The 27,825-nt window shown below is 44.7% G+C and overlaps 1 protein-coding gene across 2 annotated transcripts in view; it reads left to right on the forward strand.

The window, feature by feature from the left end:
- The window catches only part of LOC140426098 (serine/threonine-protein kinase N2-like), a 158,454-nt gene that overhangs the window by 71,054 nt on the left and 59,575 nt on the right, over positions 1 to 27,825 (forward strand). For both annotated transcript variants that reach the window (XM_072510448.1, XM_072510449.1), the window contains exons 3-7: positions 6,926 to 7,071; positions 13,456 to 13,585; positions 20,503 to 20,651; positions 20,743 to 20,956; positions 24,639 to 24,824. In XM_072510448.1, the coding sequence (XP_072366549.1) occupies positions 6,926 to 7,071; positions 13,456 to 13,585; positions 20,503 to 20,651; positions 20,743 to 20,956; positions 24,639 to 24,824 (825 nt within the window). The remainder of the gene's footprint in view (positions 1 to 6,925; positions 7,072 to 13,455; positions 13,586 to 20,502; positions 20,652 to 20,742; positions 20,957 to 24,638; positions 24,825 to 27,825) is intronic.

A 27,825-nucleotide genomic window follows, 5' to 3' on the forward strand; every position in this document is an offset into this window, starting at 1 on the left:
TTTATTCAGTAGTAATTTTATGTTAACAACATTGCTTAAACCCGTCAGTGCTTATCATCTGCAAGAGCTCTGATGCGAAGTACTTCTTTCGTAGCTCTGCCATACCCTGATACCCTTTTAAGTTACCATTCATTGTATCTGCATCTTTCAATCATGCAGATAACTTAAAAAGGATGTTTATTGGCTAAAATGCATAAATCAGTACGTTATGATCAGAGTCTAGAATGATGGTGTGCTGCATGAAATTCTAGATAAGGGGCAGAATCACCATGATAGTTGAATGTGTTTGTTATTTCCAGTGCCATACACAGTTGTGGCTAGAGAAATATGGATGGAATAGCTTTGCCTAAACTGGAAAGGCTCCCATTTCCTTGTAAAAGAAATAAAAAGAGGAGTGGGGAAAGATTTAAACTAATCGGTTGGAAGGGGAAAAACACATTTAGCTGTGAAGCTGTGAAGCAACAGTGCTAACCACTGGGCTACTGTGCAGCCCAATTGAATTCAAATTTCACCATCTGCCCTGGTGGGATTCGAACCAGGTCCCCGGAGTATTATCCTGGGTCTCTGTATTACTAGTCCAGTGATAATACCATTACACCACTGCCTCCCCATTATAGGAGTAGAAAAAGGATTTCGGCAAGCTGCAGAAGCACTAGAATTGTGCAGCAACGTGGAAGACGTAAAACTCTCTTAGGAGTTGTCTACATGCAGTTCACAGTTCTAAAGAATCAGCGGCAGAAAGACCTAAGGGTTCATGTGCACAGATCTTTGAAGGTGGCAGGATATATTGAGAAAGCAGACCGCAAAGTATACGAGAGAAGTATGAGAATACCAAAACAGAGATGTGCCAAACCTTCTGTTTCAAAATAATATTGCATCCAGTTCTGGCCACCACACTTAAGTATTTAGCTCCAAGGTTAGGTTGGAAATGCTGAGGTTATTTTTCTTGAGGCAAAGGAGAATGGAAGGAGACCTTTTAGAGGTGTGTAGGATTATGACAGGGTTAGAAAAGGTAGACCAGGAAAAACAATTCCCATTAACTAATGGTACAAGGACTAGGGGACACAGATTTGAGATTTTGGGTAAGAGGTACAGAAGAAATGTGAGGAATTATTTTGCACTGAGTGGGACATGAAAAACTTTGCCTGGAAGGTGGTGGAAGCAGAGATGTTTAATGATTTCTAAAGGAAATTGGATGGGTACTTGAGCTAAATAAACTCGCCAGGCTATGTGAAGACACGTCCCAAACGGCCTCTCTGGCGTAGCGACTGTGACCACCTGACATTTATGTAATGGTAAGTTTATGTAAAGTTGAAATTAAGGAAATGTAAAAGCAGTGGTTATAATGGGATATTTAAATTTCTCTCCGACTAAAAGTTCAATAGTAAAGGCAATGTATTGTTTCAATTTGGATAATTTTTGAGGATAATGTTTTACATACAAAAAGGAAACCAGTCATAATATACATGATGAGTAATGAACCAGAAGTTTAAGCAATCTGGCAAGGAACCATTTTTGCTATTAGCGACTATAACATTGAAGTTGGTATTAGATTTGAAAAGGAAAATCTCAAACCAAGGTTATTAAATTGGATTTATCTCTTAGTAGGTAAAATACGAACGGATGCATAAAAATAAATATTTAATGCAATACAAAACCAATTCATACTTCTAAAAGTAAAACAAGTGGAAATGGATTGTATCAAGTTAAATTAAGTACTTGAAGAAATGCAAGGCAAAGTGGATATCTAATCGATTGAGAACTATAAAAACAACCAGAAAGGACTACGAACTAGTGTTCAAAGAGAAATATGGAAAAAGAACATGCAAGGCATGTTAAAGCTATTGGTGAACATTTTCAAAAATGATAGAACGGAAGTGGTAAAGTGGATTGTGGGTGAGACTGTAGTTGTCCATAAGGAAATGACTAACTTGTTGCCCGATAAGAGCCATCTTGATTTGGCAACATGTGATGAATGGTGTTCCCCAAGACCCGTGCTATGACCTCCGATTTTCACCATATAGATTAATGACTTGGGTCAAAGAATAGATGTGTTATCCAAGTATGCAGATTACATTAAATTAGAAGGCACAGTAAGTTGTGTAAGGATGTGACAAAAACAGTGGGGCCAGATGTGCAAAACTGTGGCAGATGGACTTTAATGTGGGTAAGTGTGAAAGGGAGAAAGAAAAGCCATAGGTATCAATGCACAACAGGTACAGCACATTACAGAAGTCATTGCAAGCATAGGAACAAGTAAGACCGGATAAGTAGGGGACTATATCCCCAACATGTTCCTTCCATGGATATGAGATCTCTCTGCACCAAAGCAGGATACAGTCAACAGCACAGCGTTACATCATGCCCATAGTTTCAAAGAAAAATAAGAGGAATTAAATGCCGAGAACCCCAAAGCCAAGCGGATTGCACTGATACCCACCATGCAAAAAGCCGAAGGTTACGAAGGGTATAATCCGATCCAAGCTGAAAGGGGGGGGAACCCCATGCCAGAGGAAAGGGGGCCATGGGGTGGGGGGGGGGGGGCTGGAAGCGTGGGCCAGCCCACCTACCCCTGCACCAGAGAACCCACCCCGACAACCAGGACTACTCAGGAAAAAGGGGTAGGGCTACCTAAGAGAAAAACATACAGATGCTCTGATCTAATTAAAAAGAAAAAAAGTAAAAAAATAATCACAAACTGAGGGGACCTTCCTCGATCACAGCCAGGACAAACTAACCCTACCAACTCCAACCATCCACCCCTCACCCTGCTCTGGCCTCACTCATCTTCCTTCTGAGAGAGACTGGGGAGACAACAAAAAGCACCCCCCTTCCTCCACCACAAGGATTGCCAGACAATATAGGGCCTAAATCCATTTAGGATAAAGACTGTGCACAAGTCCTGTATTCAACATTAGACTGAACATCAAATACACTTGTTAAATCAAGATACCCAGCAGTACAGGCCATCACACCCAACATTATTTACTTCTGTGTAAACGGAAAAATTGACAACATCAAGTAAACAACAACATGATCAACTTGGAGCAAAGTCCAGGATAATAACCGGGATGCAGAAATGCAAGGCAGTCCTCAGGATAAAGACTTCTTCACAGGCGCAAGAAGAATGCTAAAATCAAGGATGTGGCGGGATTAGGATCAGTGAGCACTCCGGATCTCTTGAGGATTCCAACGAGTGAAGCAGGTGACCCCATTACTTCCACCATGCTGTCTCACCAGAACAAATTACATTTCGGGAAAGTTCAATTCGCTTTCTTCTTCCGATTTGCTGTCTTATTTCCTAGCTTTGGAAGAATTACGTGCCATCTGTTCAAGATCAGTTAGTGACAGGAATATTGGGTAGCAGTTGTTTATCATTTCTTCATAATCAGAATCCAAATTGGATTCATAACTCTCGTCTGATTTCTTCATCTCTGTTATTACTATTAGATTCGGACCCCTCTTCAGGATCACCTTCAATCTTGGGAGTTCTCGGAATCTGGTTCTCTACTAGATTTTATCTTTGACAAAGTCTGAGAAATCATTCTCTTGTGATAATTACATCAGCATCTGCAGAATCAGATTCACTACCATTGTCATTTGACATGTGATTAATGTCTTTCAACATTTATTTATTTTGAATTATTTAATGTCCAATGAGTTTTCCTAATTCCCACATGCCATTGGCATCTTGTGCTATCCACAGTACTTCCCTCGGAGTCTCTGTAATCATGGGTGAAGTTACAACCTTGGCTTCTGCCAAATCATTCCCCAAAAGTAAGACTACTATGTTCACTGGGAATTTCTTAACCAACCCGACAACTATTGGACCTGACACTAAATCACACTTCAATTAGAATTTATACAATGGAACTGAAATAATTTCCACCTATCCCATTCGCTAATACCTTAGCTTTCATTGAACTCTCTGGAGGGAAAACCAAATCCTTCTCCAGTAAGAGAGTTTGAGTAGTGCCTGTGTCCCTTAAGGTAGTTATGGGTTTGGCTACATAAGCTGAGGAAAATGGGGTGATCTCCCCCTTAGACAAAAGCCCTGCATATCTCTCCTCGGTCATTCATTACACCAGCTCCCACAGCAGGGTTTACCTCAGATCTCCTAAATCCAGTTAAAGCTACAGTCTGCCCTGTAGTATTCTCCACTTTTGTTCCCTTTTCAGAATTCTCCTCGTCCACACCAATGGGTCCCATGGTCCTTTCTTGCAACTTCCAACATGCTGAACGAACGTGTCCCACCTTATAATGGAAACACCTAGGCTTTCGAGGCTCACCTTCACCCTCAGTTCCTTCCTGATATGAAGAGGTGATCTGGGAGCATCCCTGCTATCCATTTACCTTGGTTATCTTCCTTCCTTTCACTCCCCCACTTCCTATCCATTTCAAAATTCTGGGGGTGATGGAACAAAGATTTAACTTAATAGCCGGCCACAATTGCTGCATGTCCAGCAGTCGTCATCCTTTCATCTTCAATATGGGTTCTTATCATCGAAGGGAGGGAATTCTTAAATTCCTCTACGAGAACCATCTCTCTCAGAGCCTCATAGTTCCAACATCCAATGCCCTTACCCATTTATCGAAATTGTTCTGTTTAAACTCTTTCGAATTTGGCATACGTCTGTCCCAGCTGTCCCCTTAGATTCCAAAATTGCCCATATGCTTGGGGAACCAATTCATATGCACCCAGAAGAATAGCCTTTTTATCTCGTCATAGACACCCCCTCTGACAGGGAAGGATATACTTCCTGTGCCAGCCCCATCAATTTACTTTGCATGGGTAATGTCCAGCTTCCTCTTGGCTGCTGCATTTGGGTTGTTATTTTTCAAAAGCCCTAAAAAAGATTTGTACCTCCTTCTCTTTGAATTTTGGGAGGGTCTGTATAAATTTAAATATATTACCACTGAGTTCCATTCTAGGGTTAAACTCCCCTCTAATTCCCAGTCTCTCGCGCTCTCTCTCTCTCTCTAACCTCATTTCCATCTCCCATTTATTTTCCTTTTTGCCGCATCTCTAATTGTTTCATTTGTAACTGGACTTTAGCTACTTCTGCTGATGGTTGACATAACCCAGGCTGTGTTTCTGGCATCTCTTTCAAATTGAAATGTTGAGCAATCACTCAGTTATCTCTGCCTTCCTTGCTTTTAGTTGGTACTGGTACTTCTGCAATTCGACTGGCTTGTCTTTTCAAAGCCCTTTTAAATAAACCAATGACAAATCGCCTGCCTGAAGCAAAACCTTAGCAGCCTCCAGAGCTATCCTGTTAAATTGCTGTAAACTTGGTGTTTCTTTTTAAAGTATACTGTAACCCAAACTTTGCCGTCTACTGTTCCAACAATCCTGGACGAGCCCACAAATAACGTTACAACCCCTTGGGCTAGTGCACAGTCAATGCCAGCCCCACCTGACCTGGAGTCACAACACAATTGAATTAACCAATAATTCTTAGAAAAATACCTGAAGTCTTTGGTCCTTGGCTGCCCAATAATTATAGTCATCAGGTTTGTAAATGTAAACACAATTACTTTTTATTGACAACAAGAACGATAATGAAATATGCAGCAAATACAACTGGTTAACCATCATCTAATTCCTAATCCTCCACTTTAACTTGACCGCACCCTCATATATACATACACACACACACACACACGACAGACAAACACAGAGGTATGAAAATAATAAGTAAAAAGAAAAGAGTCATTGTTTCAGTTGGTTGTCTTTAAGCAGACCTTCCTTCAAAACAAGCTTTCAGATCCAAGACTTTGTTTGCAGCCTGTAATAGTTTCACTATGGATTCATTCAGGTCTCTGCAGTTTCAGAAATACAGCAATTCCCAGCATTTCTGGAGACAACACGAGAGAGGGAGAGCCTTTTCTCTGTATGTCCAGGTCTCAACTCTGCTTCTCTTGGGTATCTAGACATCACCCCATTCAGGCAGGATCCAATCACCATCTGTTACCAGGCAGAATACAGCCTTTTGGCCAATTCATTGTCCACCAGTCAATCAATCGAACCGAGCCCTACCCCATCCCTCGGGTGCCGAGAAGTCTGGGTCTTGCTGCCCAAAGTTAGCAGCACCATATGTTGCAACAACTTGAATTCCTCCTCTCTGCTGCTTGAATTAAAGATACATGTCCATTAAGCACCCATGGATCAAAAATAAAGAAAGGGGAAATGAGGGAATCAGCAGGAAAGACCCTTACAGAAAGCAGTCTCAAGAACACTATAGATTGTTTGAGATGTCTCAAAAGATGTCATGCCAATATTATAGATTTTTATTAGCATTTCATTATTTTACCTTTTTCTATGCCAAGATTTGAGCTTCAGGGTATATTTCAGTCATTGAACAGGAGCTTTGCTTCTTTATCAGTTGCTATTTCTATCCATCAACTAATTTTGTGAATTGGAAGCAAAAGATTATGGTACTTGGAGGTGGTCGTGTATGTTTTTGGTGCCTGTGTGCTCTCTGAAGGTTGTACTTGAAGTGTTTGACTATTCTCAATCAAAGCCCGAATGGCACATGTCCAGTGCATGGTTATTGATTTGATCGATGCCTCCGAAACGGAGTCCAATCTGGACTGAAGTAGGCAGGCCCAATAAGGATCATTGAACTCCCCATCACAAGCTTTATTATCTGCAAAATGTTGAGACAGAAATCATTCATGTTGGACATGCAATTGGGCATTAATTCTCTTCTCCACCCCCACCCCCCCAAAATGAAAGTGGCATTGTCCTTTTGATCAAGAGAGGAAAATTAATCTCACTGAGCACACTCTTTTAGAGTATCGTGCTGGGGTATCACATAAAGTGACAATCCTTTCAAAATATTTTTTCACTAAACTGTTACCATTTTGATGCCCAGCACAAGACATTTATGGAATTCCATCCACAAGTCCTTTGTGATTTCAGATTGTCCACGAACCCCGGATACCCCTAACCCAGAGTCTACAAATAATAGCCGCATTGCTGCCTTGAAGAAACAATTGGACATTGAGCTGAAAGTGAAGTTGGGAGCTGAGAATATGATTCAGATGTACTCTAATGGATCTTCAAAGGTAGGTTAATGTGCTTAAAATACACCTGCAGGATTGTGCACAATAGAATCACCTATATGAAAACACCATCTATTCAAATGAACCATTGTTTACTACTTGCATGTTAGTGCATCCATTTGTTTTCAACTTTTCTAACAGACACTGAGCTTCATTGCTAGCCTCGCAACAAAATAATTATAGTAAGAAGTCTTGCAACACCAGGTTAAAGTCCAACAGGTTTATTTGGAATCACTAGCTTTCAAAGCTCAGCTCCTTCACCAGTTGAGTGAAGAGGTGGGTCCTGCAAACACACATATAGACAAAGTCAGTGATGCAAGATGATACTTTGAATGTGAGTCATTGCAGGTAATTAAGTCTTTACAGGTCCGGCAGTGCGACTGGAGAGAGGCAGGAGAAACAAAAAGAGCAAGAAGGGAGGAATCGGGGGAGACAGAAGACTGGGTGGTAGAGCCAAAGGAGCGGGGGTGCGGGGGATGATGAGGGGAGGGGGCATGTGGGTAGAGGGCTTTGGGGGTAGGGGGGGGTAAAAGCGCTGGTTACAACACGTCGCATGTGGAGACGGCGAGAAGAGAGGAAGTAGACAGCGGACATTTTCAACGGAGCGAGGGCAGGCCCAGACAAAACAGAGCCAGGCCCACAGGTGAGTACAGCTGACCCCCTATTAGGATAGCTACATGGAACGTGAGAGGCCTCAATGGGCCGGTTAAAAGATCCAGAGTCCTTGGCCATCTCAAAAGCCTGAGAGTGGACATTGCCTTCTTTCAAGAGACGCACCTATGAGAGAAAGACCGACTGTGGGTAAGGAAAGGCTGGGTAGGACAAACGTTTCATGCGTGCTTCGACACTGGGGCAAAATAGGTGGCCATAGGGGTGGTCATCAGGATGGTAATGTTCATGGCAACGAATACAGTGACGGACCCAGGGGGGTGATTGGTTATGGTCAGTGGCGCCCTGGTAGTTCTGGTTTTATGGAGCACATGGGTGGGGGATGGTTCCATGCAGGTTCAATCACCCGTGGAAAAATAATTCTCCTTTTTCCCCCACGTGCACAAGGCATAATCTCATATTCACAGTAAGTTACTTGTGACAATAATAAAGATTATTATAGACTTTTTCATCATAGGGAAAATGATGCTTCCAAGGGTAGTAAGGGCGGAATACTCCGCGATCGTAATCTCCGACCACGCGCTGCACTACCTGGATGTGAGGTTGGAGAAGGACCAGACCCAACGCCCCCCCATGGAGGCTGGAAACAGCCCTCCTCGCTGATATATATAGAGTTCTGCACAAAAATATCCCAAACCATCGACAGTTACGTAACCTGCAACCAGAACGGGGAGGTATCGCCCTCTACATTCTGGCAGGCACTGAAGGCGGTGATCAGGGGGCCTATTAGGGATAAGAAGGACCGGATAACCAGGCAGCGGCTGATCGACTCAATATTGGAGGTGGATCGGCAGTACTCCACAGCCCCAACCGTGGAACTCCTGGTGGAGAGGAAATACCTGCAGATGGAATTTGATCTACGCTCCACTGGGAAAGCAGTCCACCAGCTCTGCCAGTCATGGAGCCTTTTACAAACATGGAGACAAGGCCAGCCGCATGCTGCCACCCTGACTAACAAAGCGGCCTGCTGCGAAAGAAATAGTGCAAGTCAGGGACAAGAATGATATGATGGTTGAGGCCCTAAACGAGGTTAATGAGGCCGTTGCAAACTGTTACCGAGTCCTGTACACTGCCAAGTCCCCAGAGGGGGACTCTTGAGATGAAACAATTCCTTGACGGACTGGAAATACCAGTGGTGGGGGAAGGTAAGAAACAGGGGCTGGAAGCACCGCTATGGTTTGATGAGATCATGGAAGGCATTAATTCCATGCAGTCAGGAAAGGCGCTGGGGTTAGATGGGTTCCCCTTAGACTTTGACAAGAAATTTGCAACAGCGCTAGACCCACATCTGCGGGAGATGTTCAACGATTCACTGTCGAAGGGGACCTTGCCGCAAACACTGGCACAGGCCTCGATCTCACTGATCCCCCCAAAATACAAGGACCCGGCAGAGTGTGGGTCATACAGGCCCATCTCTCTTTTAAACACTGATGCTAAAGTCTTGGTGAAAGCACTGGTGAGACTCCTGGAGAGTTGTCCACCAAAAGTGATGGTGGAAGATCAGACCGGGTTTGTCAAGGACAGATCGCTAACAGCAAACATCAGATGCCTGTTGAATGTAATAATGACTCCATTTGGGAGGAGACACCAGAAGTGATAGTCTCCCTGGATGCTGAGAAAGCCTTCGATCGAGTAGCATGGAGGTGGTCGAACGGTTTGGGCTTGGAGCAGGTTCACCACGTGGGTAAACTCCTGTACAGTGCGTCAACGGCGAGGGAGCGGACGAACGGCACCAGCTCAGATTACTTTCGGCTGCATGGAGAACCATGTTTACATTGGCAGTTGAGCCAAGATCGGTGGAGTGGTGGACTGGAATTTAGAGGGGGCAGGGAGCACAGAGTTTCACTCTTATGCAGATGACCTGCTCCTCTACGTGTCGAAGCCACTGGCCCGCATGGAAAAATTATTGGCATTCCTTGAGAGTTCAGTGCCTTCTCAGGTTACAAACTCAACCTGGGAAGAGTGAAATCTTGCCGGTGGACCCCCATGGGGGAGAAGCGGACCTGGAGGAACTATTGTTTAAGATGACCCAAACCAAGTTCAGGTACTTGGGAATGTAGGTAGCTCACAGCTGGACGAGGCTCCACAAGTGGAATCTCTCCAGCCTGGTGGAGGAGGTGAAGAGAGACTTACGAAGATGGGACTCACTCCCGCTCTCTCTAGCGGGAAGGATACAGATAATTAAAATGAATGTGCTGCCCAGGTTCCTCTTCATATTCAGATCACTCCCGCTCTACATCCCAAATCCTTTTTCACCAGGGCTGATAAGTTGCGGGGGTGGGGGGGAGGAGGAGAAGTCCCGAGGGTTCAAAAAGGAAGAAAGGTGGGACGAGGACAGGCAGGAAGAGGGGGGGGGGAAACCAGCCAGGAAGGGAAAGGGAGAACCGCCGGAGAGAAGGGAAATACACGCACAACACAGTGGAGAGTAAGGTTTCCTTACGCCTGCCGGGGCACAGCCCCCCCACCACCACCACACGTGATGCGATTGTTGTTCATGTTCGGTTTCTTTTTCTCATTTTATCTGTGTTGTGTAAATTTTGATATGAAGTCTAAAATTCCAATAAAAATTTTACAAAAAGAAAGTGAGTTTCCTGTTCAGCTCGTCAGCTTTTACTGTCTTCTGCAATTTTAAGAAAAGTACTTTTTATAGTCGGTGCAAGTGGTGCTCTCAATCTGTGGGTCGTGCACCTGCAAATCCAAAGTAAATTTGTTTGAATATTCTTAAGAGCATTTTTACCAGGTCTTACCAGGCTTGGTAAATCCCAACAGGTTTATTTCCAGGTAGCAGCCAGCTGCGAGAGCCCCACCCATTAAGCGATGGTGTTTGTGAGTCGCAAGTGCAGTATGAAAACAGCTATACTAATTTGACTAGTATTGATATCTCCTCTCCTGGCTCAGAAGGCTGTACTTGTATGTGTTTGACTATTCTCAATCAAAGCCCTAATGGCACATATCCAGTGCATGATTATTGCTGGCATGAGATGGGATGGGGTAAACATTGATGTAGCACAGGGTGTTCTTGTGAAGTTGGGACTAGGGTACACTGTTGAAACAGTGCAGTGAGATCACTACTCTGCATCCGAGTCCTTGGTGCTGACTGATGCTTGAATGGAAGGTGTTCTGCTCCCTGTGCATGCATCCTTCACCTCGATCACATGAAATCACCAACCAATATAAACTGATAGTGAAGTTAATGCATTAGACTGTATCTGTGAGTTTATATGGGGAAGATCTTCATGGGGTATAATTCTTTCTATGTCTTTTTGGTTATTCCAAAATTTCACCGCACCCTTACTTTGTCCCTTAGATTCTCTCCTGATTTATGGGGCATAGTTTACTCCCGGTCACTGGGAGTTCTCTGGAGCTCATCCAAGTGGCTTCCAAGCATTCTTGATACGCACAATTTGCTGTCACAGAACATGATTTAATATTTTAAAATATACCTCCGTGCTGCATAACTTTGGCATAATATTAAAAGAACTGTGGTTAACCAAAAAACACCAGCTCTTTGCCGGTTTTATGATTGACATTATTCAGTTTCAGTTTTATTTCCAGTGAAATACACTGCTGAGTACAACAGATGGTACTCATTATGTTCCCTTCTGCTTTAAAGGTACATAAAGATATTCTCTCTCTTACCCCATTTCTCTCAAAGCTACTGACTCTGAACTGAGATATATAGCTGTCCAGGAGCTGGCAGTCTCCATGACCTCAACCAAGTGACTGTCCTTTTTGTGAGCTTGACCTTTCTGTGAGCTTGCTTCCTGACGATGCACATTTGATCACGGAAGGCATTATGGCCTACATTTTGTCCTTGCCCGAGATATTCATAAACATTTCCAAATGTTGCTGAATAAAAATGGGGAAGCAGAAGCCCGAGATTTTCTTTTCCCCCTTCTTAACCTGGGCTAATGAAGTGCTCCAATTGATTTCTTGATGGTGATCAGCATAGTACCGGGATTGAACCCGATACCTTTGGGTTCATGTGGCTGAATAACACACCAAATGTGCATTTGTTCACTAAACCATCTGGGAAGCTGGTCATATTCTCTTAAGGCTAAACTCTGTTGCATATTTTGTTTGGCACAAAGGCAGGGCAATCTCTAGACTACAGCTCTACTGTTGAAATCACAGTGCCGAAGCATTATGCATCACCTCCTGCTTTTTTTTTCCATTGAAAAGCAGGACCCGTTTCTTTGTGGCTAAAGGCTTAGGGAGTTCTGCCCGGCTAGACGAAGTATTCACCAAACTAGACGACTGTTTGTTTTTCATAGGAACCAAACTTTGGCTGAATCTTACTTTTAATATTAGCAAGTTCAGTAATAGAACACATTACGTCTTGTAGTTTCTGCCCATTAGGGAATAACTAGGTAAAATTGAGGGATGTGATTGAAAGCAGTTGACGTCCTGCAGCTGACTGCCTTGCATTTAGCATCAAATGATGCATCTATTTAAAAACGGCTGTTGTTGAGGAATTTTCTTTCCATTTTTATCTGGTCTTGGCTGATTTACCGCAGAAATTTTACTTGTTGCACTGACGAAAAACAGACAATTATACTTTGAACCGCCTTAGTTTTAAACTAAAAATCCATGTTCCATTGATTGGCACACTGTAGAATTAAAATTGCAACAGCAAAGATTGCTGTTTATTTTGGAATAATACACATTAGCACAAGTTTTTGCTGGTCGTAAATTAGGAAAGGAAAACTGGAAATGTGCAGCAAGTCTGTACATCTGAAAAGAGAAAAGCGCAGATTGATGTCTGTGGTGCAGACCATTTTGTGGTATCACAAATGTAAGAACTGCAAGGGTTAAGGAAATGTTTGACTCGGCCACTAGAGGGAGCTAGATGTACAAGTATATAAGACATTGATGCTAAGCCTTATGGGTGAGTGGTTGAGAAGATTAGAGAGCAGACTGAAGGAAAGATAGTGTGAGTGAGAGCAGATCATAGTTAATGTTACAGTGTAGAGATTAGTAGTAGATGAGTGTAGATTATATGTTTATTATCAACTGTATTTTATTTAGGAGTACATGTCGAATCCAAATTAGTAGTGTTAATACATTTATAACTTTGTTCAAGTTAAAGTTATTTTGTGGTCTTTGTGAACACTACACAAACCATCCTGAATTTAGCAACACAAAGAACACCACACATTTGACTTTGCTGTGCATTTCCAGCATTATCTGTTTTAGTTTCAGGTTCTGGAATTTGTAGCGGATTTTTCCCTTGGATGTAGAATATTGTGTGATACTCTTACCTTGGGAGGAGCAAGGAGCAGTTAACATGAACTGTAGTATTAGCCATAATAAAATAAGTTCAGAAGCAAAAATAACAATTTCCATATCTAGAACTTTATATGTTCAAAATGTCCCAACTACAATTAATTATTTTGAACAGCAGTCACTTGATGTAGGCAAAGGAGACGAGATAGGTGTTGAAAATGGTATTTCAGTTCCAAAAAAAAGAACACATTTCAGTCCTTCAATTTCTGGACACTAGTTCCATTCTGCTTTTTACATTCATGGAGTCCATTTGGTGATTCCGTACATGCCAAAGGAAATCTAAAGGTATCATGTCAAAGCCAGATTGATTTAGAACACACCCCAGATGTCAGTTCATTTATTCTAAGACAGTCACACTTTGCAAGTTGCTTTATTGAAATGTTACTTGAAAAGCTTTGGATATTGGATTAAGCACCTTTTATTGTTTTCCAGGATCGAAAACTATTAGCTGCGGCTCAACAAATGCTTCAGGATAGTAAAACAAAAATAGAAGTTATCAGGATGCAAATTCTTAAATCTTCACAGACTAGTGAAACAGCCTTTGAAAATTCAGATGGAATAGGTAAGGCCGATAATTAGCATATGAAAAATCTATTCTGCACCATTGTTACAAATAGGCTTCAGAAGTTATGAAAATATAGTAATATCATTGTGCTCCTATGCAAGAATTAGCCTTAGTTGCACACTGATGCATCTAAATCTCTGATGTAACAGTTCTTTGTTGCTCCCTCTAATATAGATTTGTATAATTTGTCCCTTGTAATGGCGTTCTATCCACATGTCTTTGCAAAAACAAAAATTGCCATCAGGCCTTTGATTTAATTACGGATGCTTAGATAGGTATTGCCGATGCAGTGTCGCTGCCTGTTCCTTGTTAAACACACAAAAATGCAGCTATCAGTATGATTTTTTAAAAATTCATTTACGGGATGTGGGCAACGCTGGTAAGGCCAGCATTTATTGCCCATCCCTAGTTGCCCTTCAGAAGATGGTGGTGAGCTGCCTTTTTGAAGGGCTGCAGCCTCGTACCAGCCTCCCCAAACAGGCGCTGGAATGTGGCGACTAGGGGCTTTTCACAGTAACTTCATTTGAAGCCTACTTGTGACAATAAGCGATTTTCATTTTTTTCATTTCAGTCCATGAGGTGTAGGCATACCCACTGTGCTGTTAGGGAGGGAGTTCTAGGATGTTGCGACAGTGAAGGAACGGCGATATATTTCCAAGTCAGGTGGTGAGTGTCTTGGAGGGTAACCTCCAGGTGGTGGGGTTTCCAGGTATCTGCTGCTATTGTCCTTCTAGATGGTAATGGTCGTGAGTTTGAAAGGTACTGTCAGAGGAACCTTGGTGAGTTACTGCAGTGCATCTTGTACATGGTACACATGGCTGCCACCGTTGTCGGTGGTGGAAGGTTTCAATGTTTGTGGAAGGGGGAGCAATCAAGCAGGCTGCTTTGTAGTGGAGCGAGTGGATGGGGTAACGATCAAGCGGGCAGCTTCTTGGATGGTGTCAAGCTTCGAGTGTCCTTTGAACTGCATTCAACCAGGCAAGTGGAGAATATCCCATCACACTCCTGACTTGTGCCTTGTAGATGGTGGACAGACTTTGGGGAGTCAGGAGGTAAGTTATTCACCGTAGGATTCCTAGCCTTTGTCCTGTCCTGGTAGCCACGGTATTAATATAGCTAGTCCAGTTCAGTTTCTGATCAGTGGTAACCCCCAGGATCTTGATTGTGGAGGATTGAGCAATGATGATGCCATTGAATGCCTCACTTATAGGAGATGGTCATTGCCTGACACTTGTGTGACATGAATATAACTTTCCACTTGTCAGCCCAAGCCTTTTTGGACACTAAGGGCAATTTATCATGGCCAGTAAACCTAACCTGTACATCTTTGGACTGTGGGAGGAAACCGGAGCACCCGGAGGAACCCCACGCAGACACTGGGAGAACGTGCAGACTCTGCCCAGACAGTGATCCAAGCGGGAATCGAACCTGGGACCCTGGAGCTGTGAAGCAACAGTGCTAACTACTGTGCTACCCACTACCATTCACTGCTGGATGTAGGAGGACTGCAGACCTTAGATCTAATGCGTTCATTGTGCAATCGCTTAGCCCTCTCAATTAGTTGCTGCTTGTGCTGTTTGGCACGCAAGTAGGTGAATTGGTCATGCTAAATTGCCCAAATGTTAGGTGGGGTTACGGGGCTAGGAGTGGGGGATTGGGGGAAGTAGGGTGCTCTATAGGAGCAAAGGCCGGTACAGACTCGATGGGCCGAATGGCTTCCTTCTGCACTGTCGGGATTCTATGATTCTAGTCCTGTGTTGCAGCTTCACCAGGTTAACACCTCAATTTTCAGTATACATGATGTTGCTCCTGGCATGCTCTCCTGCACTCTTCATTGAACCAGGGTTGATCCCCTGGCTTGCTGATAATGATAGAGTGGGGGATATGCTAAGCCATTAGGTTGCACATTGTGGTTGAAAACAATTCTGCTGCTGATGGCCCACAGTGCCTCATGGATGCCCAGTCTTGAGTTGCTAGATCTGTTCGAAGTCTATCCCATTTAGCACAATGGTCGTGCCACACAACACGATGGAAGGTATCCTCAATGTGAAGACGGGACTATGTCTCCACAAGGACTGTACGGTGGTCACTTCTGCCAATACCGTCATGGACAGATGCGTCTGCAGCAGGTAGGTTGGTGAGGATGAGGTCAAGTATGTTTTTTCCCCTCTTGGTTCCCTCACTACCTGCTAGGACGGCACCATAACACAGTGGTTAGCACACAGGATCAGGGTCCCAGATTTGATTCCCGGGTCTGTGCGGAGTCTGCACATTCTCCCTGTGTCTGCGTGGGTTTCCTCCAGATGCTCCGGTTTCCTCCCACAGGTCCCAAAAGACGTGCTGTTAGGTAATTTGGACATTCTGAATTCTCCCTCTGTGTACCCAAACAGGTGCCGGAATGTGGCGACTAGGGGCTTTTCACAATAACTTCATTGCAGTGTTAATGTAAGCCTACTTGTGACAATAAAGATTATTATTTTTAAAAATAAATTTAGAGCACCCAATTCATTTTTTCCAAAGGGGCAATTTAACGTGGCCAATCCACCTACCCTGCACATCTTTGGGTTGTGGGGGTGAAACCCACACAAACACGGGGAAAATGTGCAAACTCCACACGGACAGTGACCCAGGGCGGGGATCGAACATGGGACCTCGGCACCATGAGACAACAGTGCTAATCATTGCGCCACCGTGCTGCCCTCAAAGATTATTATTATTATGGTGTCTGGGATATTGTCTGTAAGATATGATTCCATGAGTATGACTATGTCAGGCTGTTGCTTAACTCGTCTGTGAGTCAGCTCTCCCAACTTTGGCACAAGCCCCCAGATGTTAGTAAGGAGGACTTTGCAGTGTTGACGGGGCTGGGTTTGCCGTAGTCTATGCCGGGTAGTCTGTCCGGTTTCATTCCTTTTTTGTGTTTTCGTAGCAGTTGAATACCACTGAGTGGTTTGCTAGGCCATTTCAGAGGGCATTTAAGAGCCAACCACACTGCTGTGGGTCTGGAGTCACATGTCACATCCATACCAGACCAGGTAAGGATGGCAGATTTCCTTCCTTAAAGGACATTAGTGAACCAGATAGGTTTTTACAACAATCGACAATGATTTCATGATCATCATTAGACTTTTATTTTATTGAGTTTAAATTCTATCACCCGCCGTGGTGGGATTTGAACCTGGGTCCCCAGATCATTATCCTGGGTCTCTGAATTACAGGTCTGCACCACCACCTCTCCTAATTAGCTCAAATTCCTGGGAAACTTTTTAAAAATATGAAATACAGGACATAACACCAGCTGGTTTATTGAGTCTGTTGGATAGTGTCATATTGTGACTGCTACACACCATCATCCAGCCTCTCTCCTTGTACTGCTTCTCAACCCCCAGAGGAAAAAGGTTTTGGGTCAATTTTGGGGGAAGAAAAATCTCTTGAAAATTTCTCTTCAATCCCAAAAGTATTTCAAATAATTTCCAGGTGACCACAATGATGGGGGAGATATCCCCAACACCTTACAAATCCTGCGGTTATGTTGGCCACACTCGGGAACTCCTCCAGTTTCCTTTGTGAATACCTGTAGTCAGATTGCAGTCACTGCACAAACACCACTTTGTTCCGAGGGTTGATGTCTCTCTCTAAAGAAGTATTTCTTAACATCTAAACTAATTATGTGCTTGTGTGATGTTCCTGGTTGACCCTTATTGTCCTGTTTGAATATCTTACCAGATTGATTTTTAATTTGTTAAATAATGAAAGATTGGATTCACTCAAAGCCCCTTGAAATTTGATTTTCGCTCCTGTTATTGTGGAAACAGGAGTGCCCTTAAACTAGAATCTCTGAATCTTTTCTATGGCTGCTGTATTGCCCAGTATGTGGGAGGGCTAAAACTGAATTAAAACACTGTAGATGAGGCCTGACCACGGCTTTGTACAGGGACAGATTAGTATTTCTTGTTTTTTATGTAATCATTCAGGCAACACATCTGAACATTGTTTGCTTTTGTATGAGGCTCACAGCACTGGTCATGGACCTGAAATGAATCATACACTAAGACTCGAGACCTCTGCCTTCCAGCTTTGAGCAGGCGATCCATCAGGATTTGCAACTGCTTCCTGTCGCTTCTATTGAAGTTTGTAATACTACGCAAACAGCCTCACCGCGCCCCACACCTCCAACCCTAATTGCATTTATATCTGACTGTAGTCTATTTTTCTTGTGCACTTTCAAGTAAATGGGGCTGGATTCTCCAAAAATGGGACTATGTCCCCACGCCAGCGTAAAAACACTGGCGTTTCACGCCAGACTTTCAACTATCTTCAGGGTACGGCAGGGACCCGGAATCCTTCTCGTCGCTTTAGCTGTGGATATGGGACCCCGCACTTCCGGTTCCAGGTCCGCGCATGCGCGTGGCGGCGGCTTGCAGCGGCCGCACCGAACGTGATGGCGGACCTGGACCAAGAAACAAGGTCCCAACGATCAGCCCCGCGCTGCTCCATCTAACCCGTCGATCGCCGCCCCGGCCACCCATAAGGGCCCCCCCCCCCCCCAGTACTTGTTCCCCACCCCCCCCACCAGGGCGGCCGCGGACTGAGACCTGACTGGCCAGACATGGTTAGAACCACGCCGTCGGGAATTCGGCCAGTCAGGACCGGAGCATCGCTGGGAGGGCCTCTGGCATTGGCCCCCCAGCCGCGCCACGTAAATCGTGCGGGAACGATGAGCCCGATTTGGACATAAAAGTGGATTCTCCGCGCCGAAAGCGATTTCAGCGTGGTGCTCCGGAGAATCTAGCCCATGGTCTTTCATTCAAAATAACCCAGACAAAGTGTCCAATTTCTAAGCATCCAAATGGAGAACGATGCAGTAATACTATTAAAGTGCATTTGTTGTCATCTTTTCCTGCCCCCTCCTGGGTTATGTGGGTTCCAGAATGCAGGAATCACACCAAGTCAGCTTTCGCATTGCTGCCTGTGACTTACAATAGCCCAGAATCCATTCCATTTGCTTCTGACGTTCTACATGCAACTGTCTTTACAAACAAAGAACAAAGAAATGTACAGCACAGGAACAGGCCCTTCGGCCCTCCAAGCCCGTGCCGACCATGCTGCCCGACTAAACTACAATCTTCTACACTTCCTGGGTCCGTATCCCTCTGTTCCCATCCTATTCATGTATTTGTCAAGATGCCCCTTAAATGTCACTATCGTCCCTGCTTCCACTACCTCCTCTGGCAACGAGTTCCAGGCACCCACTACCCTCTGCGTAAAAAACTTGCCTCGTACATCTACTCTAAACCTTGCCCCCTAGTAATTGACCCCTCTACCCTGGGGAAAAGCCTCTGACTATCCACTCTGTCTATGCCCCTCATAATTTTGTAGACCTCTATCAGGTCACCCCTCAACCTCCTTCATTCCAGTGAGAACAAACCGAGTTTATTCAACCGCTCCTCATAGCTAATGCCCTCCATACCAGGCAACATTCTGGTAAATCTCTTCTGCACCCTCTCTAAAGCCTCCACATCCTTCTGGTAGTGTGGCGACCAGATTTGAACACTATACTCCAAGTGTGGCCTAACTAAGGTTCTATACAGCTGCAACATGACTTGCCAATTCTTATACTCAGTGCCCCGGCCAATGAAGGCAAGCATGCCGTATGCCTTCTTGACTACCTTCTCCACCTGTGTTGCCCCTTTCAGTGACCTGTGGACCTGTACTCCTAGATCTCTTTGACTTTCAATACTCTTGAGAAATACCTCTGTAGAATTACAAATTGTTGCTTATAAAAGGATATTCGGAGATAAAGATGCACTTGAGGAATCTTAATTATTTACATCATTTAGAATGTGTTCGTGTTTTTTAGAAAGGTAAACTGATTAAGATGAAAAACTGGGTCATTTTCATGCTTTGCCAGCCGAGTATTGAAATCGTATTAATGAAGTTGGATCAGTGATTTCAAAAGAAAATTGGATTTGGACTGGAGGTAATCATTTTACAGGGCAATGGGATAAAGCAGGGAAATGAGACTGACTGACTGGATTGCTCTACGTAGAGCTCGTAAGGGCTTTGGGCTGAATGCCCACTTTGCCGTAATGACTGTAGGACAATGGGAACAGCATTTAAAATGTATTGAGACATGGCGACTATGCTGTTAAACTTGTTAAAAGGGCATTTGGTCAGTATAGGATTCTCCATTCCAACAATCATGTCTAGTCAACACTGCCACTAATACCCTGATTGAGATTGGTAAAACTTCAAAAAATAAAGCTGAACTTTCTCCTGATCAGCTTGTAAAATACTAATCTTGAAGATGCTGCATGTTATGATGGGTAAATTTATTCTGGTGCGGAACTGGATGGATATAGAAGGCCTCTAGCCCAGTCTCTGGTCTGGCTTGTGTTTGCTAATCTCAGTTGGAGGGAGAGTAAGAGTGCTGCACCTGGCCTTGGCATGCCTGGGTTCAAGAAGTGGATTTGCGTCCCCTTGCCCCAGGTGAGGACACGGTTTGATGATGCTTCCTTTTGGTCAATTAGCTCACGGTTCAGGTGGTCATATGAATGACCATCTAGGTGAGGGTACAGACACCCCGGCATGGATTCTCCATAGAGGATTCGTTTAGAAGTGTCACCTTATTCTTGATGACGCAGTAACATCCCTTTCCAAGCATTCATTTGGCATGGAATAAATAGCTCTGTTTTGTTTAGAGGACCTACGTACAAAGAATACCCTTTGCAAAATGGTGTCTGCATTTCAATGAAAGGTTTCAGTTCACGTAGAATTTAACTTGTCTTGTCTATTGGGATGTGTTTGCGTGCATATGTATCAATCTTTGCCATGCTTAAAGGCTGGCTCCTTTTAAAAAATATTTTAGTTGTACAGTAACAGTCTGCACTATTAAATTTTTTATTTTATTTAAGCAACAAAACCAGTGATAAGCCCCCTGGAGCTTAGGGTCGAAGAGCTCAGGCATCACTTCAGAATAGAGTATGCAGTGGCAGAAGGAGCAAAAAACGTTATGCGACTTCTTGGATCTGGGAAGGTTCCTGATAAGAAAGCACTTTCAGAGGTAATTTAAAGAATAATTTATGCATTGCATGTTTATTACTGCAGGTCTACGATACACTTGGTTAAGTATTTTCTCTCTTTTTTTCAACCAGGCACAAGCAAGATTTAATGAATCAAGTCAGAAGTTGGATCTTTTAAAATACTCGTTGGAGCAAAGATTGAGCGAGCTTCCAAAAAACCACCCAAAGAGCAGTATTATCAAAGACGAATTGTCAATGGTTTCATCACCAGCCCTCAGTCCACGTCACAGTGTGCTTTATCCCCAGAATCAGTACAGCACACTATCCAAACCTGCTGCATTAACAGGTGTGAAGTTAGGGTGTGTGTGTGTTTGTGTTTTAAAGGTAGACATCATTGGTAGTATCTTGTGATCATATCCTCTTGGATGAATAGAGGGTTGGGGGCCGTGGAGTTGGATAGATAATAGGGTGCCATATATCCAAAAGAAGAATCCCACGTTTTGGTAATAATCCAATCAAGTTTAACAAAATGGTTCCTTGTGTACATGTCATGAATGCATACTAATGTTTTGTACTTAGCATTTGCATTACATTTTGATTTGCATAAACACAGTATCACAAAACCATATTGACAAATAAGATGGTAGACCTTTCTGAGAGTTATGCAAACAAGAATGCAAATACATGATTGTCATCTCTCTTCTGCAGACCATCAGCTGACAGGAAACTAAAACCAATAATTTATGTATTTCTTATTTGAACAAATGGTTCAAATATGTTATTAAATTGGTTCTAGAATTGGTGCATCTCTAACTTGATTTTTATTGTGAACCCACCATCTACATGCATAGTTACTTACCACATAGCCAAGCTCTTACCATTATTGTGAACATTCCCTTCCTTGGGTATTTTCCCCATCTTCCCAGTTGCTGTCATAGAATCAAAGCACTTCACAGTCCAAAAAGGAAGGCCCATTACTCTGTGCTTTCTCCATTGCCTTTTGTAGTACCATGGAGTTTACCAACTTAGCAACCCATTTAATTATTCTCAAGTTCTCAGATGCTTTACTTTTGTCCTACTGTGTGCCTGGCAATTTCTACAACTCACGCTTTAAATGGCTTTTGTTTTGATTCTGTCCTACATGGTGCCGAGATCAGCCAGGTCACAATCACCACCATTATGCGACTGTAAACCATGGGGCCTATGATACCTATACCTTTGATACAGACAACTGTTCTCGACTCCATCACCATCCCATCTCTTCCATGGGCACCCTCAATGAAACTGCCTCATCTGATTCCATTCCATCTTTTCCAAATGGCCAACTCATGGTCCCAATGTTTTGTCGTTTTCACACACACTTTTGGTGTGCTCAAAGTCTCCGTTTTTAAATGATTTAAATGTTCTTCATTGTCACATTACACTTGAGTAAAATGATCAGCAAATATGGAGTCAGCTTCAAATTTACAAAAGTGACTCTCAAAGCTACCGCATTGGTGCCACACTTGATTCTTTCATCTTGCCATGCATCTGGCTGTATCTGATATCCAGGCCCACAACTTCCTGGGTCCCCAGCATTGCATTTAGGGGGTATTCCAATGATGTGCGATGCGAACCCTCTAGGAAGTTCCTAGGAAGGGTCTATCCAACAATTGCCCAGAAGTGCTAACTTGCACTGGACAATTGCGCTGGGTTGGGAACCATCCAACAGAAGCGATTAACTTTGGGTGATTCTGCCTGTTTTATCCTGATAGTTGTTATCCTGATAGTTACTCTGAAAGAGTTAGAAGGACATTAAACACCCAGACCGAGCCTCGTGCGGGACACCCCGTGCACAAACAACTCGCCAGCCCGACCAATGCGGCCGGGGACAAGCTTCGCGGCTCCTGCCTCACCCAGCCTGAGTGAGGAAGGTTGGGCCTGACAGGCTTTGGAATTTCTACGAGGGTAAATTCATCCAGAGTGGCAATCCACTGGAGATTGCCACTCTGAGAAGTTACGGGCCTCGGTCTCCTTGAGCCAGTGTTGTTTCAGCCCAATGCTAGCAAGATCAGCCTGTTTCTAAGGGAATCTTGACATATCATCAGGCGCTGATTTTATTTTCCACTGCAGTCAGTTATTTGCTTAAATTAAACCCAGTGGTGTACAATCATGTTGTTTATGACATTAATCTGATCTTCAAACTGCACATCAGCCGCACCAAAGCTACTTACTTCTAACTCCGAGAACTTAACCTTCCTATGGCCCTTCTGTATACTAATGTTGTTGAAATTTTTAACCCCATTTTTCATCAGCTTGACGATCCACTCCTCAAATGCTTTCCTTGGCCTTTTCTATGCCACCCAAGCAAATTCCCAACTTATCTGCCCCTTGTATCTTGTCCCTCACAACCATCGCCCCTGCTGGCCTGCACTTGCTCCCGACTGCAAATGCTGACCGCAAAATACCTAGTTCTACATGTGACAGATGAAGGGCAAGGAATTGAGCAGCTGATCCCATACATCTTAATTTACAATAGGTTCTCCTGCCAGCAATCATGTGATCCACCAGAGAAGACAAAAAAAACTAAGGCCAATTTAGGAAGGGGAAATTTATGGAAAGTTTTTCTCCGGGCCCCCTACGGTAATCAAAATCATTAAACGGAGAACCCTCAATGGTTATACTGTTTCTTTTTCCACCCTCTTTCATATGTCATGATCTCTTCCTTGACTTATGCAGCAAATCTGCACTCCCACATGTTCCATAGACCTTATAGCCCCCATCTTCCTGACATATATAACCTAGTTCCTCCCTTGTGCCTGGTCCGTTTCTAAACTACTTAATTGAAATGATTCATGTGTACCTAGTCTACATCTTTCATTTATTTAAGTACATGCATCAGATCTGCATGGATTCTACGATTCTTTAAAATAAGTAGCGGCAGCCTTTTGCACCTGTCTGGTTTTACGACTGGTACTTTACAAATCACCCTTGATCTGAAGATTCCAAAACTTAACACCATATTCCAAGTAAGGCCTAACTGATCTTGGCAATGCATCTTAATATTTTATTTGCTTTGGTTATTGCTTCATCACACTGGTCATGGATCTTAGGCATTTAAGTACAAGAACATGAAGAATCCTCTTTGTTCTTGACAAGTTTGAGTTATTTACGCTGTACAATATATTTGTCCATCTTGTCGACGTGCACTATATTGCCATTACCAAATTTGGGCCTCGCCTCCCGTGACATCAAAGTTTGCATGGATAGTTTATTCTCATTTGCCATTCTAATTCCAGTTCAGATTTTCAAATCACAGGCTTGTGAATTGTTGCCTCAAAACCTGCATCCACATCATTAATGAAGGTAGCAAAAAGCAATGATCCAAACATTGACCTCTGCAAGACACCACTGGGAACCAAGCAGATCCAAGCCATCTATAATCCTCAGGAGCGTAGCAAGTTCTTAATCCACTGTAACAGTTTTCCATAATTCCACAAGCTTTCATCATATTGTGAGGTACATTATCAAAGGTTTTCTGAAATTCTTAAGTGTGCAATGTATATTGTCCGCCCTACCCGTGACTTTCTCCAACACCTTGTTTGTCCACACCTCTAACTTTCTTCAGTCTCTGGTCCCAGTTTTCAAGCGATGGTGTGCTTCTGTGTGTCATCCCTGTTGATTCTATTTCATTCCCTCTTCCTCTGCTCTGCAAACAGAGCTTTTTGTTCTGTAACTTGCTGCTCCTGTAGATGTTTTATTACATTGAAGACGTTCTGTAAATAAACATTGCCTTCAGAAGTAGTCTCAAAACTGACCATTTGATTATGCCCTCAGTCACATCACGTTTTCTACCTGGTTGTTTCTCAGAATCCTATTTCCCCAGTGAAGCACCTTGGGGTATTTCGACTTGAAAGTGACTTTGTGAATGTGCGATGTTGACGGCGTTGAATGATCAAAAGTGTCTTTAACTTGTGAATTAAACTAGCTGAAATGTAAATATTAATTCCTTGTGTGTGAAAAATAAATCTTTGATTTCCTGTCGGCAGGGAGTCTAGAGGTTCGGCTTATGGGATGTCAAGACCTGCTAGAGACAGTTCCTGGCCGATCAAAAAATACATTTGTTCCTTTACCTGGCTGGAGTCCAAATGAAACCAGATCCTCATTTATCAGCAGAACTAGCAAAAGCAGAAGTGGGAATAGCCGGTATCCTGTCAAAACAGAAGACTTGTCCAGTTGAGTAAACATTTTTAAAGTTAACGTCGTAACAGTGCTTATGTATGGTTAGTTAGGGACTTCCGGTTGCGGTGATGCCTAGCTAGCCGCACGCTTCGGCGGCTCCAGCTCCGACGGACCTTCGGGCTCTTTTAAGAGCCCCAACGGGGAATTTTTCGACGACGCAACCCGGTGTGGGGTGTGTGAGAAGGGAGTGTCCCCGCCCAAACGAAGGAGGAAAAAACCGGCGGCGGCGGCTGCAGCGCGAGGAATCGTCGACCAAAGGGTCAGAAAGAGAGAAGTACAAGATGGCGGCGGAGAAAGCGCAGGCGACATGGGGGCCTGAGCAGGATGAAATTGTGAGACAGTGCGTGGAGCTGCTGAAGAGGGAGGTGCTGACCCCTTTGCTACAGGCAATTGAGGGGCTCAAGGAGACATTAAAGACCCAGGAGACAGAGCTCCGCGTGATGGAGCAGAAGGTGACAGATATTGAGGACGAGATCCTGGGCCTGGCGGTTAAGACACAGACGCACGAGGCACTTCATAAAAAGTGTACTGAAAGGATCGAAGCCCTAGAAAATGGAGCGCGAAGGAAGAACCTTCGGATACTGGGTCTCCCTGAGGGTGTGGAAGGAGTGGACTGTGGAGCGTACGCAAGTACGATGCTGAGCTCACTGATGGGTGCTGAGGCCCCTACGGGCCCCTTGGAGGTGGAGTGGGCAAATCGGATTCCGGCGAGAAGACCAAAAGCGGGAGAACCACCCAGGGCGATAATCGTGCAATTTTAAGGATAGAGAAGAGGTCCTGAGATGGGCTAAAAAGGTGCGGAGTAGCAGATGGGAGAATGCAGTGGTACGGGTATACCAGGATGGGAGTGCGGAGGTGGCGAGAAGGAGGGTAAGCTTCAACCGAGCCAAAGAGGTGTTGCATAAAAGGAAGGTGAAGTTCGGGATGCTGCAGCCGGCAAGACTATGGGTCACGTATCAGGAGAGACACCATTATTTCGAGACGGCGGAGGAAGCATGGACCTTCATCAAAGAAGAGAAATTGGATCGGAACTGAGGGACTGATGCTGCAGGAAATGTTATTGTTAATGTTATGGTTGAAGTTAATTGAGAAGTAAATTGGGAAGGGGGGAGACATTGGGGAAATGTGGGCGCCGGTGAGGGGGGGAAGACGGGACATAGTTGGAGAATGGGGAAGGGGAGGGGGAAGGGAAAGGGAGCTGCGCCATAAGAGGCGGGTCAGGTAAAGGGATGTTCCCGCGCCAGAAAGAATAAGGCGGGAAGACAGGCGCAAGGCGGATGGGAGTTCCCCACACGGGGGGGTCGAGGAGTGAGCAGGAGTAGCCGGGGTCAGTTGAAGTCAGCTGACTTACAGAAGTAATATGGGGGGAGCAATCAAGCTAGAAAGAGATCTGAGGGGGAGGGGGGGGAACAACTGAGTTGCTGCTGCGGAAATCCAAAAGGAAATGGCTAAAGAGTGGGTGGGCGGGGATGGTGTGCGACGCTGGGGGAGCGAGCGGGAGCGCGGAGGCGGGATATGGGACTGGCCTAGAGAAGGTAATGGCTAGTCGACATGGGAGGGGGGCAGGTAGCCCCCTAGTGAGGCTGATCACGTGGAACGTGAGAGGCCTGAACGGACCGATAAAAAGGGCCCGAGTGCTCGCGCATTTGAAAGGACTAAGGGCAGACGTGGTTATGCTCCAAGAGACGCACCTAAAGGTGGCGGACCAAGTTAGGCTAAGGAAAGGATGGGTGGGACAGGTGTTCCACTCAGGACTGGACGCAAAGAATAGAGGGGTGGCCATTTTGGTGGGGAAACGGGTAGCATTTGAAGCAAAGAACATCGTAGCAGATAGCGGAGGTAGATATGTAATGGTGAGTGGCAGGCTGGAGGGAATGGAGGTCGTGTTGGTTAATGTGTATGCCCCAAACTGGGACGATGCGGGATTTATGAGACGGATGCTGGGGCGTATACCGGACCTGGAGGTAGGAAACTTGATTTTAGGAGGGGACTTTAATACGGTGCTGGACCCGGGGCTAGATAGATCCAGCTCAAGGACCGGAAGAAGGCCGGCAGCGGCCAAGGTACTTAAGGGGTTTATGGACCAAATGGGGGGAGTGGATCCATGGCGATTTCTTAGACCTAGGGCTAGGGAGTTTTCCTTCTTCTCCCATGTCCATAAAGTGTACTCCCGGATAGATTTTTTTTGTTTTGGGAAGGTCGTTGATCTCTAGGGTGGAAGGAGCTGAGTACTCAGCCATAGCGGTTTCGGATCATGCCCCACATTGGGTGGACCTGGAATTAGGAGAGGAAAGGGAGCAGAGAACACTCTGGCGATTAGATGTGGGACTGATGGCGGATGAGGGAGTGTGTGCAAGAGTGCGGGGCTGTATTGAGAGATACCTGGAGGTCAATGACGATGGCGCGGTCCCTGTGGGAGTGGTATGGGAAGCACTAAAAGCAGTGGTCAGAGGAGAGCTGATCTCCATTGGGGCCCACAAAAGGAAAACAGAGGCCAAGGAAAGGGAAAGATTACTGGGGGAGATTTTAAGGGTGGATAGGGAATTTGCAGAGACCCCGGAGGAGGAATTGTACAGGGAGAGGAGACGACTCCAGACGGAATTTGACCTTCTGACCACCAGAAAGGCGGAGGTACTGTGGAGGAAGGCACAGGGGAGGAGGTATGAATATGGGGAAAAGGCTAGTCGCCTGTTGGCTCATCAATTGCGAAAGAGGGCAGCAGCGAGGGAGATAGGAGGAATTAGAGACGAAAGGGGAGACATGGTGCGAAGGGCAGGAAAGATAAATGAGGTGTTCAAGACCTTCTATGAGGAACTGTATAGGTCTCAACCCGCAGAGGGAGAGGAGGGGATGCGGCAGTTCCTGGATCAATTGAGGTTCCCGAAAGTGGAGGAGCGGGGGGTGGTAGGCCTGGGGGCACCGATTGGGGTGGACGAGGTTATTAAGGGACTGGCAAGCAGGGAAGGCCCCAGGACCAGACGGGTTCCCGGTGGA

This window comes from Scyliorhinus torazame, chromosome 7 (assembly GCF_047496885.1).
Source record: "Scyliorhinus torazame isolate Kashiwa2021f chromosome 7, sScyTor2.1, whole genome shotgun sequence".
Lineage (NCBI taxonomy): Eukaryota > Metazoa > Chordata > Chondrichthyes > Carcharhiniformes > Scyliorhinidae > Scyliorhinus > Scyliorhinus torazame.